This window comes from Hyperolius riggenbachi, chromosome 7 (assembly GCF_040937935.1).
Source record: "Hyperolius riggenbachi isolate aHypRig1 chromosome 7, aHypRig1.pri, whole genome shotgun sequence".
In the NCBI taxonomy this organism is placed as follows: domain Eukaryota; kingdom Metazoa; phylum Chordata; class Amphibia; order Anura; family Hyperoliidae; genus Hyperolius; species Hyperolius riggenbachi.
The window spans coordinates 215,174,215-215,188,897 of record NC_090652.1 but is presented as its reverse complement, the minus strand read 5'-3'; the positions used below and the strand labels follow the sequence as shown (position 1 = coordinate 215,188,897).

General features: G+C 42.0%; 1 protein-coding gene across 8 annotated transcripts in view; it reads left to right on the top strand.

Annotated features, from left to right (window-relative positions):
- Positions 1–14,683, top strand: part of MAP2 (microtubule associated protein 2) — a 468,156-nt gene that overhangs the window by 339,974 nt on the left and 113,499 nt on the right. For all 8 annotated transcript variants that reach the window (XM_068245203.1, XM_068245205.1, XM_068245199.1 and 5 more), the window contains one exon: positions 10,343–10,605. In XM_068245203.1, the coding sequence (XP_068101304.1) occupies positions 10,362–10,605 (244 nt within the window). In that variant the 5' untranslated portion in view covers positions 10,343–10,361. The remainder of the gene's footprint in view (positions 1–10,342; positions 10,606–14,683) is intronic.

Genomic DNA, 14,683 nt, shown 5'->3' with positions numbered 1-14,683 from the left:
GGCAACAGAGTATCAGATATAGCGAAGTACCTAATCAGAGATCAGAAGAGTAGTCAGGAAAGCATAAGGTCTTAACAAATAATCAACAATGCCTAGTCTTGGGTGTGAGCTCCTTGATCATCAACACCCTGGAACTGGTCTAGATAATAACACAGATAATATACAGTTTTCCCTAGATTGAGGTGTGAGGTCCTTGATCGTCAACACCCAAGAACTGGTCTAGATAATAACACAGATAATATCACAGATACTGACAAGGTCTGAGTGCTACCACGTAGTGATCGCAACGGCAGACAACCAGAGAATGACCAGCACCCAGTATATTTAGCAAGGCGCTCTCCAGCGCCTCCCCTAAGTGCTGGACCAATGGAAAGTGGTGGAATTGTCAGCTGACCGGCTTGGTCAGCTGACTCCCTTCTGGCTGTCATAAAAGCTCTGCCTCTCAGCGCGCATGCGCGCGTCCTTCTAAACCTGTGTGGACTATCAGTCCCAGCCACACCAGACCTGTGCTGTAAACCATCCGCTGTGCTGGGTGCGGAACCAGCCGCACCGCTATCAGAGCATGCGGCGGTTCCTCCGCGTTCCGCCATACTGTCAGATGTAGGCCTATGCGTGCAAACTGCCGTGTCGGACGCGGAATCCGCCGCCTTGTTCTCAGGACATGCGACGGTTTTTCCGCGTTCAGTCATGCCAGCAGATGCAGGCACATGCGCGCAACCTGCCGCGTTGGACGCGGAATCAGCCGCCTTGCTCTGAACACTCGCGGCGGCTTTTCCGCATTTTCTCACATATATATATATATATATATATATATATATATATATATATATATATATGTATACAGTATATACATAGAGAGAGAGAGTTTAAAAAGAGGAGGTAGTGGTAGACTTACCTCCTCCAAGAAGACACCAAAAATTGATGGTTTATAGTAAACAACAATTTATTCAATACTAAGTGCAACGCGTTTTGCATGTTTAATCCCTCTTCATCAGGCAATAACAACGGAGTAATAGCATATAGGGTAAGTAGACGAACCAAGCACCTCTCACAGAGCATCTCTGTGAGATAGCATCTGGTTAGGTCTACAGCCCCTCTGTGGAAGTTTATCCATCACCATGTAAGAAGCATGATTACAGCCACAATGCAGAGAGACTGCTTTGCCTCTTTGCCTTGAAGATGTTTGTAAATGCTGTCAGTAGAACAAGTTAACTTTAGAAAGTAATTTGTCCCCATCATATTGACACTATAAATTAAGAAGGTGGCATTACACAACAGATAAAAAGTGTTCCAATGTGGTCCACAATCTTTGAAGTATTGCTGGTACTGGTAGTGATCCTCTCAATATGGTACAAAAATCCACCACCACACCCAATAGGTACAGACTCACCAGATCCACAGACCTATACGTAGGAACACTAAGCTGTTCCACACCGAAGTGGCAATGTTCTTCTATGACACAATCCTCTTCCTCTCATAGATCAATACTCTTGCAGGAATAACCTCAATGCAAACAAGGCTTTCATTAGTGTAAAACTGTATGCCTGTTTATTATATTAAAATAGATGTGCACTTACAAATTTCTTGACATAAAATTTGCTCAGAGTTTTAAAACGGCTCTCCCCTCTATGTAGGGCACTGGCTAGCTTTCTGGTAGATCACTCCGGTCGGCGTGCTATGACCTCTGCTATACCTCCAAGAAGCTCCGCTTCCCCACACGTGTGTTGCTCTCGCGTCCAAACGCACCGGGGAAACAAGAGCAGCACACATGTGGGGAAGTATGTAAATTTTTTTGGGGGAGGGGGCACACTTCAGGTATCCTTTACTATAGATTGCAGCTGAAGATATTTAACAACTTAGAGTGAAACTATGCATATACAGTTGCCCATACTAATAGTAAATAATTAAAAATGACACATTACACTCCAGGCTGGCATTTTAAAGGTCCATAAATAGCTTTATTCAATGATAAGACTTATGTTGAAATAAACAACCACAAAATATATAACTCAGTTTTGATCCACCACCATGGTTCAGACCAAATATATACAGAACAACTTCCAATATGACCCCATCATGAAAACTTGTCCACACATTCTAAGAGCGACTTTAACCGATTAAAATTGACCACGACAAATCCATGCAGATTAGGGAGAAGTGGATACGGAGCTCGTCCCAGACTAAGCTGGAAAAGGCAGCTAAATCAGCAAACATTATATAAACCCTTTATATACACCTAACTTACCTGTGATTCGCTGCTGCAACATTGTTTCACCCCAGCAACATCTGGCAGAAAACTCCATCTTACCTGAGCCGACCAATCAGCTGCTAAGCTACTATTTATTCCCTTACAACCTGTATAACAGTCATCTGCCAATCAGACAAGCTGTTACCTCAGAGAGGGAAACTTGAAAATCTCCTCATGACAGAGAATATAGTTTCACCTCACAAGGTTGCCACAGTCCCATATAGGGCCTACTTTATACAATGCGGTCCTTTTCATTCTTGCAGTCAGCATGCAAATTGCACGCTTCCTTAATAGAGTTGGGCCGAACCTCCGATTTTAGGTTCGCGAACCGGGTTCGCGAACTTTCGCGGAAGGTTCGGTTCGCGTTAAAGTTCGCGAACCGCAATAGACTTCAATGGGGATGCGAACTTTGAAAAAAAAAATTTATGCTGGCCACAAAAGTGATGGAAAAGATGTTTCAAGGGGTCTAACACCTGGAGGGGGGCATGGCGGAGTGGGATACACGCCAAAAGTCCCCGGGAAAAATCTGGATTTGACGCAAAGCAGCGTTTTAAGGGCAGAAATCATATTGAATGCTAAATGACAGGCCTAAAGTGCTTTAAAACATCTTGCATGTGTATACATCAATCAGGTAGTGTAATTAAGGTACTGCTTCACACTGACACACCAAACTGTTCACTGAACAGAACAGGTATACAGTGGCGGGTTCACTGAACAGAACAGGTATGCAGTGACGGGTTCACTGAACAGAACAGGTATACAGTGGCGGGTTCACTGAAAAGAACAGGTATGCAGTGGCGGGTTCACTGAACAGAACAGGTATACAGTGGCGGGTTCACTGAACAGAACAGGTATGCAGTGGCGAGTTCACTGAACAGTACAGGTATGCAGTGGCAGGTTCACTGAACAGGTATGCAGTGGTGGGTTCACAGTACAGGTATGCAGTGGTGGGTTCACAGAACAGGTATGCAGTGGTGGGTTCACAGTACAGGTATGCAGTGGTGGGTTCACAGAACAGGTATGCAGTGGTGGGTTCACAGTACAGGTATGCAGTGGTGGGTTCACAGAACAGGTATGCAGTGGTGGGTTCACAGAACAGGTATGCAGTGGTGGGTTCACAGAACAGGTATGCAGTGGTGGGTTCACAGAACAGGTATGCAGTGGTGGGTTCACAGAACAGGTATGCAGTGGTGGGTTCACAGAACAGGTATGCAGTGGTGGGTTCACAGAACAGGTATGCAGTGGTGGGTTCACAGAACAGGTATGCAGTGGTGGGTTCACTGAACAGGTATGCAGTGGTGGGTTCACAGAACAGGTATGCAGTGGTGGGTTCACAGAACAGGTATGCAGTGGTGGGTTCACAGAACAGGTATGCAGTGGTGGGTTCACTGAACAGGTATGCAGTGGTGGGTTCACAGAACAGGTATGCAGTGGTGGGTTCACAGAACAGGTATGCAGTGGTGGGTTCACAGAACAGGTATGCAGTGGTGGGTTCACAGTACAGGTATGCAGTGGTGGGTTCACAGAACAGGTATGCAGCCAGGGACAAGCTAAGCCTAACTAATCTTTCCCTATGAGAGAGAGTGTGCAGCAGCTCGCCCTACTCTCACTAATGCAGGCACACGAGTGACCGTAATGGTCGCCGCTGCCTGCCTTTTAGTAGGGAGGGAGTGGCTCCAGGGGCTAGTGTAGCCTAATTGGCTACACTGGGCCTGCTGACTGTGATGTAGAGGGTCAAAGTTGACCCTCATGGTGCATTATGGGGCGAACCGAACTTCCGCAAAAGTTCGCCTGCGGGACGCGAAAGCGAACCACGGAAGTTCGCATGGAACCGTTCGCAGGCGAACCGTTCGGCCCAACTCTATTCCTTAACCGTTGCAACATCTGTGGCATCGTGCTATGTGATCAAACTGCACATTTCAGAGTGGCCTTTTATTGTGGCCAGTCTAAGGCACACCTGTGCAATTTTCATGCTAATCAGCACCTCGATATGCCACACCTGTGAGGTGGGATGGATTATCTCGGCAAAGGGGAAGTGCTCACTAACACAGATTTTGTGAACAATATTTGATAGTAATGGGTCTTTTGTGTATGTAGAAAATGTTTCAGATCTTTGAGTTCAGCTGATGCAAAATGGGAGCAAAACTGAAAGCACTGTGTTTATACGTTTTCTCAGTGTATACACAGTATTTGATTTTCTTATGAAATATGTATATGTGTGTATACTTTTTGAATGTCCTTTCATATGCAATATAAGGATCCATTAGTGAGTGTGTTGTAATTGAGAGGAAGTCAATATTTTAATTTGTTAGTGAATGGAGGATTGTACTCCTAAGGATTAAAGGACTCAATTTAGCCAGCGTTCATTTGTTTGATATAGTCTAGTAGTGTCTAGCCTTTCCCTTTCTTACTACACAATGCAAGTCTTTCAGCAATCCACATTCTACATTTCTCGTCTTACTGCAATGTGCTTAACAGTTCAGAAAATAAAGCGTTTGTTAGAGCTCAGCAAGGAACAATTGGAATGATTTATTTGAACATAACAGAAACAATGATGGTCTGTAAGCCCCAGTTCTGCTGCTGTTGGGCAAACAGAAGTCTGCACCTTGAAGGGAGATGGATTCAGTTCACTTTTTTAACAGGAAATATCACAATTACTAGATTGGTCATCAAAAGACAAATAAAGGACGGTATCATCACACATTACCCATTAGCCTAAAACAAAGAAAACTGTTTTTTTTCTAAGCTTTCATGTTATTTCTACCTTTATATGAAAATAGTTTGGGAAATGTTACTAGGATCTGTTTGACACATTTGCTTTTCCATACTTCTGTTTCATGAATTCACATACAGAATTGTAGTTAGAATTGGTACATCTTTCTACAAGCCAGACAATGAATTATTTTAAAGAGCAAGATGAATTATTCTGAATTTCTGAGAGTTCTCTCTTTTTCAGTCTGTATTTTAAAAGGAATGTTTTTTGTTTTTGGGGGTTTTTTTTTAGCATATTTGTTTACTTATTGTGTTAAAGAGGAACTGTCGCGAAAATCTTAAAATTTAAAACACATACAAATTAAGAAGTACATTTCTCCCAGAGTAAAATGAGCCATAAATTAATTTTCTCTTATGTTACTGTCACTTAAAGTAGGTAGTAGACCTACTGACCTTACCGACAGATTTTGGACTAGCCTATCGTCTCATAGGGGGATCTCAGGGTTTTCTTTATTTTTAAAAGCACTTAGTGAATGGCAGTTACATCATCCAACTGCCAAAATATTGTGCAGTGAGCAGGGAGGCTGGCCACTATCTTTGTATTAAACATTTTCAGGGAATGTCTTTATAAAGAAAAAGGCCATGCTGAGAATCCCCCATGAGGAGATGGACTAGCCCAAAACCTGTCGGTAATCTCAGATTTGAAGTATGAGTATATATAAGTATAAGCACTGAAATATGTTTAATTAAGAAAAAAAAAAAAAAAATATATATATATATATATATATATATATATATATATATTATGATAATCATTATTATTTTTTAATTTATATAGTGCCAACATATTCCGCAGCGCTTTGCAAAGCACAATAAGTCGACTAGGAGGGCCAAAAAATGTACAGCAGAGTCTTAAGCAGCACAAATATTGTGACAAAAACAGTAAACATTAGGAGGAGGACCCTGCCCTTGCGAGCTTACAATCTAAAGGTATATATATATATATATATATATATATATATATATATATACTGTATATATACGGTGGGATGCGAAAGTTTGGGCAACCTTGTTAATCATCATGATTTTCCTGTATAAATCTTTGGTTGTTACTGTAAAAAATGTCAGTTAAATATATCATATAGGAGACACACACAGTGATATTTGAGAAGTGAAATGTAGTGTATTGGATTTACAGAAAGTGCGCAATAATTGTTTAAACAAAATTAGGCAGGTGCATACATTTGGGCACCACAAAAAAGAAATGAAATCAATATTTAGTAGATACTCCTTTTGCAGAAATTACAGCCTCTGAATGCTTCCTGTAGGTTCCAAAGAGAGTCTGGATTCTGGTTGAGGGTATTTTGGACCATTCCTCTTTACAAAACATCTATAGTTTATTCAGGTTTGATGGCTTTCGAGCATGGACAGCTCTCTCTAACTCACACCACAGATTTTCAATTATATTCAGGTCTGGGGACTGAGATGGCCATTCCAGAGCGTTGTACTTGTTCCTCTGCATCAATGCCTTAGTGGATTTTGAGCAGTGTTTAGGGTAATTATCTTGTTGAAAGGTCCAACCCTGGCACAGCTTCAGCTTTGTGACTGATTTCTGGACATTGGTCTCCAGAATCTGCTGATATGGAGTGGAATCTATGGGACGCAGAGATTCCACTCCATATCAGCAGATTCTGGAGACCAATGTCCAGGAATCAGTGACAAAGCTGAAGCTCTGCCGGGGTTGGATCTTTCAACAAGATAATGACCCTAAACACTGCTCAAAATTCACTAAGACAAGATTCCCAGTCCCTGCACTGGCCACACAGCCTCACAGTATGGTGGAACCATCATCATATTTTACTGTAGGTAGCAAGTGTTTTTCTTGGAATGCTGTGTTCTTTTTCCTCCATGCATTACGCCCCTTGTTATGCCCAAATAACTCAATTTTAGTTTCATCAGTCCACAGCACCTTATTTCAAAATGAAGGTGGCTTGTCCAAATGTGCTTTAGCATACCTCAAGCGGCTCTGTTTGTGCTGTGGGCGGAGAAAAGGCTTCCTCTGCATCACTCTCTCATGCAGCATCTCGTTGTTTAAAGTGCACCGAATGGTTAAACGATGCACAGTGACTCCATCTGCAGCAAGATGATGTTGTAGGTCTTTGGTGCTGGTATGTGGGTTGACTCTAACTGTTCTCACCATTCGTCGCTTCTGTCTACCTAAGACTTTTCTCGGTCTGCCACTTCGAACATTAACTTGAACTGAGCCTGTGGTCTTCCTTTTCCTCAATATGTTCCTAACTGATGAAACAGACAGCTGAAATCTCTGAGACAGCTTTCTGTATCCTTCCCCTAAACCATGATGGTGAACAATCTTTGTCTTCAGGTCATTTGAGAGTTGTTTTGAGATCCCCATGTTGCTACTCTTCAGAGAAAATCAAAAGAGGAGGGAAACTTACAACTGACCCCCTTAAATACGCTTTCTCATAATTAGATTCACCCATGTATGCAGGTCAGGGGTCACTGAGCTTACCAAGCCAATTTGAGTTCCAATAATTAGTTCTAAAAGTTTTGGAATCAATAAAATGCATCTGCCTAATTTTATTTAAACAATTATTGCGCACTTTCTATAAATCCAATAAACTTAATTTCAATTCTCATCAAATATCACTGTGTGTGTCTCCTCCTATATTACAACTGACATTTTTTATTGTAATAACCAACGATTTATATGGGAAAATCATGACGATTAACAAGGTTGCCCAAACTTTCGCATCCCACTGTATATATATATATATATATATATATACATGTATTGCTTGATGCATACTGTACATAGATATATCACTAGTATTACATTGTGAGCTCCTCTGAGGGATAGTTAAGTGACAAGACATTATACTCTGTACAGCACTGCAGAAGATGTCTCTATAAATACTAAATAGCAATATATATATATATATATATATATATATATATATATATATATATATATATATATATATATATATTGCTATTTAGTATTTATAGAGACATCTTCTGCAGTGCTGTACAGAGTATAATGTCTTGTCACTTAACTATCCCTTTAGAGGAGCTCACAATGTAATAATAGTGATATATCTATGTACAGTATGCATCGAGCAGTATATGTATCATAGTCTAGGGCTAATTTTAGGGGGAAACAAATTACCTTACCTGTATGTTTTTGGGATGTGGGAAGAAACCAGAGTGCTCAGAGGAAACCCATGCAGAAACAGGGAGAACATACAAACTCCATGCAGATAGTGATGCCCATATATATATTTTGTGATTAGAAACACTGCGGCTGGATTCACAGTGGTCCGTTGCATACTACACGCATTATAATGAGTGTGAACTGCAATGGAGACTGGACATAGACTTTAATACAAAGCCTTCATGTAGCGATTTAGCGTAACACAATCAGTTACAACGCAGTACTGTATTGTATGTGCAGTGAGTTGACATGCAGAATTATTCTGCAATGCAACTGAACACTGTAAACTAGCCCTGCATGTACCATAAGTAAACATTTCAGCAATGTTGGTGCTGCATCTGCACCTTTATGTGTGCTGTTTTATGAACAGAGCAGAGTGTCACTTTACTGCTACAGTATTCATTTCTCTAACATTACAAGAAAAATAACTAGACTTGTTACTCAGTACTAGAAACCACTGTTCTCTTATCTTAAATGATTGTCATTGAAACCAGCAGATCACATTTTAATTTGTGATGTTTTGTAAAGTGGCGTAAAGAAAAAATATATCTATAGAGAAACAGATCACAACCCAGATTAACAGAAGCTAAGCATACAAAGTACATACAATATACCGTATATACTCGCATAAACGCCGACCCGCGTATAAGCCAAGATATCCACTTTTCTCTCAGAAACCAGGAAAAAGTGATTAACTCGTGTATAAGCCCCCTACCTGGTATAGCCCCCTACACAGTAGCCAGAAGTGCCTCCAGTGCAAGTCAGCCCCTCTCCCCATAGACAGATGTGCAACAAGGATGATACAGCTGTGTCTTAAGACGCCACTAGATGGTGTCATAGATATGAGAGACAGCGATTGCCACACAGAAAGAATCCCTGATCATTGCACTAACACCTTGTTTGCACGCTCCGATTCACAAGTCAGGGGACACAGGTAGTCTTGAGCAGATCACTCTGCACACCATGTTGTGGGGGATTGGGCACGGACCCAGCAGGGAGCCAGCTGGCAAGAGCAGGATCACAATCCTTAAAGCGGACCCAAACCAAACATTTTTTTAATTCAAAATATTTATTTGCACCACTCTGACACATACAAAGATAAATAAAAACTCCTTCAAACCTATAATCATTTCAGTGCATGCTTTTCACCCTTCTCTTTTCATAGCTAGGGTTATACTGGGGGCAGCCATTAGCAATTCCTCCATTGCCGGACACCATCTACTCCACCAGTTTGCCGGAAAAATCCTGGCAATTTGAAAGGAAGGGAGGGGTTCCTCCAATAAATGTAAAATATTTTATATTTGTCATCGTGCAGCTGAAAAAAGGCTGCTATTTATTATTATAAGTTAGAAAATAGATTTTATTTCTGAAATCTTGTATTTTTAGTTTGGGTCTACTTTAAGCTCCTCTGCCAATAAGAAAACCTGCTCCACCATCCATTCTGTTCAACTGACTCGCATATAAGCCAAGGGGGGTAACTTTTCAGCACATTTTTTGTGCTGAAAAATTAAGCTTATATGCAAGTATATACAGTAATTCTTATTGAAATGTACATGTCACAGTGATTGTTGTGTGAACAGGGAGCAGGAGGCTTCCCACCGCTGAAAAAAAACGGTAATGGTTGGCCAAAAATAACTGATGCAGCCAATTGCCCATGACACAGCTACAGAGAAAAGGATCCCTGTACAGATATAAAACTTGACCTAGAACCATAACAAATAGTTATTTCTGGTGGCACAATGTTCATGTCTGTATGAAGCTTCACATATAGCAAGGAGTAAACGTGAATTGTTAACTGACAGTGCTTTGTGCTGACTTAAATTGATTAAAACCTTAGCAACTTAAAGACAATTCACATTGGCTGCCATGGATTATTTTATTTATCAGATTTAATGTTCATTTCATGAAGACTCTGTGCACAGTAGGGTCTGTTGATTGCAACAGTTGCAAATAAGTAATAACAATAAAGTTGGAGCAGAAGTTGTATAGTTGCCCAGAGCCATCAGCTTTCAGATCACTTGCACTGAACAGCTGCTTCAATTTTTCCAGGGTTTCTTTTTACCCTAGTCCTGATAAACCAGCCTCAGCTGGATATACATTTTACAGCAATTCCCTTTGCAATATATACAATGATTTGTTTGTCTTTGCAGGTTTGTGGCTGGAGGAAGAATGACGGATAACAGGCAGGATGAGCCCAAACCATCTCACTGGGCCACAGGGCAACTCACTGAGGCCTCACCTCTCCCCCACACCACAGACATGAAAGAACAAGGAGAGGGGATAGTTCACAGCTCCAATGGCATTCCCTTCCGAGAGTCAGGATATGGGGAGCGGGCTCTCCAAGATTCCCATCCCACGAGCAAGGAGAATGGCATTAATGGAGAGATGCCCTCTGCAGATTCAGAAACAGCAGGTATTTACACTAACAATTATCAGCAATCATTTTTCAGTCTTTAAAAAAAACGTTCCTTTTTTTCTTCTTTGTACGTACCAGGCAAATCAATTTGACTGTTTTGCAGAAAATTTGCTGTTATTATTGGTTTATATTGCACTAGAAAAAGAGCTTGTAAAATATAAGATACATAGAGGAATTGGCAACAGTAACTTTGTTGTAGATAACATGGGAGAAAGCCAGCTAAAACAGATGGTTGGTGAGAGATGCGAATCTAGGCTTCATACATGCTAAAAAAAATACAGGGCCTGTAAAATGTATTCAACCACTTTGAAGTTTTCTTGTTTCATTGCCAGATAACATTTACAGTGGAATTTAATAGTTTTTTTTTTAGGCTGATGAGCAGAAATCAACTCTTTCATGTCATAGTGAAAACATAAATCACCTGGCCATGCACGGAGGATGCATGGAGTGACCCTGTCACACGTTCAGAGGCTTTGGGGGAGGGGGGGCATCATTTAGGAGCAGTAAGGATGTTAAGGTGCAGCCTTATTGTCCATGTGAGTTTGTTTCTGGTGCTCACAATACTGCTTTAATAGTTAGATTAATTGTGATTCAAGGGGCCTTGGAAATGCATTCCACATCACATACCCACTTAACAAGCTAAAATAATGACAAACACAATTAATGGCCAATTTTATTGGGGATTCAAATTAACACCTTGTTCATTAGAATTCCATGTTTATTTGAAAATACAACCAAAGGATAACTCAGAAGATCACTGAAACCAAACATTGACAATACCAGCCAAATAACGAATTCGTATCCACCAAAATGACCAACCATACCTGGGTACCATTATCCAAGCCATCGCCCATTTGGACAGGCAGCAAACCCCCAATAAAGTTAAAGGCCAGCGACAGGGAGGGTGGGCGATGCTTTTCCGCTGAGACAGTTACTTGCGGGGACACACCTGCCGAACTTCCTCCTTAAAGAGACTCTGAAGCAAGTCTAACTCCTTTTTTTTAATGTTAAGCACTGTAAGCCCTGCTAAACCGCTGCATCCCTGCGGCAAAACAAAGGGTTTATACCCCCAAATCCCCTCTGCAAAATCCACGACTTTCTTGGTTGTAGATTTCGCTGCTCATGGAAGCAGAGCTTTGAGCTGCAGCTCTGCCTCCATGCGCGTCAATCTGCCCGTGGATCTCCACCTCTCCCCGCCCTTCTCAGTGAAGGAAGATTGAGAGGGGAGAGGCGGCAATCAGCGGGGATTGACGCGCGAAAAAGCAGAACTACAGCCCTAAACTCTGCCTCAAGCAGGAAGCGCTCCCCGGACTTTGCAGAGGGGATTTGGGGGGTATAGACCCCTCGTTTTGGTGCGGGGATGTGGCGGTTTAACAGGGCTTATAGTGCTTTACATTAATATAGGTTAAAAAAGTGCATTGAGACTCGCTTCAGAGTCTCTTTACGTAATCTTCACTCCGGCTCCATTGGCTGCTTCAAACTATTCGACGAGCGAGAGGGCCAATCAGGAACTCCACCTGGAAATTCTCTCCCCAGAGACTGGGGGAGAGATGCCTTACACCTGCGGAGATGGAGAGAGATCGAGAGACAAACACCTGCAGGTAATTAATTAACCCCCCGAGGGTTTAGCATTCCCATGTAAGGCCTTCCTTATAGCTGTGGCCTTTTATGTTAGAGATTGAAAATGTTCCTGCATCCATCACAATTTAAAGTTGCTTGAAACTTGGTGTTATCTATATGGTAGGAAAAGTGCTGTGGCATTTATTCACCAGGATGCATTTCCCCTAAGCAGCCATGCAGCCATTCACCACTGAACTCTTTTTGTGACTTAAGAAAATAGTTGTCTGCATCAGTGATGACTTAGCTTTGTCCTATCCAAAGGAAAATAGAGTACCTGCATAATTTCGATATGTTCTAAAATATGCCTTGCCTCTCTTAACAAGCAGGTTATTTGGTTCTAATAGTAAGTAGACGTGAAGGAGTTGCTCAGTAAAAGTGATTATACCTCATATGGAACACAAAACAGTGCCTGCTTGATGCTACTTTTATCTATTTGTATCACTTCCAGGGTAATTGAGAAGCTTCATGGAAATAGATTTGTCACATTAAAGAGGTCGGATACGTCTATGTAATAATTTATGCTGTGATTTGGAGAGATCTATTTCTACATTGCTTGAACAAGTCTGTTTCTGTTCATTAATGTAAAAAATTATTCCACAATGATTCATGGTTTTTCAACAGTAAAACCCGAAAACTCCAAAGGGAATGAATACTTTGTTTAGGCACTGTACCGTAGATGTTGAGGAACATTGGAGTTTTGGAAATGTCTAGAAGCATGTGAATATGGAATTCTAATAAAAGGGGCTCAGCAGGAGAAAATATGGAGATGTCAGAGGATAATGTTTGCCAGTTGGAAGAAGAGATTGTGTCAGCATTAAGGACTGCAGTGTTTTGTTTGGCTATGGAGTAAGTCCCCCTGTATATGGCAATAGATTTAAAAGGGCCTCCTCTACGCACCTCGAAACTCAATGATGCTGTCTTATGCTTACATAAATAGGAACAAGTCCATAGCTGCTCAAATGCTTCCTACCATGTTGGGTTCACTACAAAGCAGAGTCGCGCCTTCCGTTAACAGCCTATTATACTTAATCATTCCAAACATTTTCCCCATTAAAATAGCTGAAGTAGGGCAAACATTCTTACAGTGACTATTTTCTAATGTACATAGTTTATACTACTTACAAGCAACCGTATCATTGTATCCTTGTTAACAGGACTCAAGAACGTGCCCATAGTTCTTATGCTTGTGCCGTTCCCCCATGACTGAGTGAGCACTGTCCCGTGACAGAGGCAACATGAACATAAGAACTAGAAAGGGAAGGATGGGAGAAGTTTGATGTTATATAATTGTGGTAGAGTTTTGATATATAATTGTGGGAGAGGTTTGATGTTATGTACTTGCGCAAATCAGGGTGGAAAGAAGTAGCATGTGGGACTTGTTGGTGTGACTAAAGAAGCAGTCAGGTACAAAGACTTGAAAACTTAAAGAGACACTGAAGCGAGACTAAATCTCGCTTCAGGTCTTATATATAGCAGGGGCACGTGTGCCCCTGCTAAAACGCCGCTATCCCGCGGCTTAACGGGGGTCCCTTCACCCCCAACCCACCCCCCGCAAACCTGGGTCGGAAAAAGGTCGCTGGAGCTGATCTTCCTGGAGGCAGGGCTAACGGCTGCAGCCCTGCCTCCAGTCGCGTCTATCAGACGCGCATCGCCGCCTCTCCCCCGCCCCTCTCAGTGAAGGAAGACTGAGAGGGGCGGGGGAGAGGCGGAGGTACGCGTCTGACAGACGCGCATGGGGCAGGGCTGCGGCGGTTAGCCCTGCCCCAACCAGGAAGCGCTCCCCCGCTGCTCGGAGGGGGTTTGGGGGGACAGGGACCCCCGTTAAGCCGCGCTATAGCGGCGTTTTAGCAGGGGCACGCATGCTCCTGCTAGCTATGAGGTCTGAAGCGAGATCTATTCTCGCTTCAGACTCTCTTTAAGTTATAGCAAAATACACAACAACATAATCAGTTTATTTGTTTTTGTGGTACGTATTAAAGCTGCATGATCCCTCTTTATCTCCTGGTTGTGCTCTTGTCTTTGGTAATCCAGACAAGGCATGTGCAAGTAAAGTGCTCGCATGCCCAGTGGAACTAAGCCGTTTATACATAATTCTGTTTGTCCATGCACAAGTGCTCCATTCTTCATTCTACTGATCATGCGCAGACCTTACTTGCACGCCTAGTCCAGATGTCCTCATCCTCTTCAGGGAACATAGTCCGAAGAAACCAATTTGACAAGCTTTTCTTGAATAGCTTTGGAAGGAACATGCTCTGGAATGGTGAGATATAGGAGGAATTTGAGTCTCCACAACAATTCAACAGTGTAAAGCAGGTTAGTGTTAGGTATACATGGGAGGCGATTATTGTTATAGTTTAACGGTTATACAGTATATATCATCTTAATTATATTGGCAGCCACAACAGTTTAATAGTTTCAGGGGGGTTAGTGTTAGGACTGCTTCATACGGGAGTCT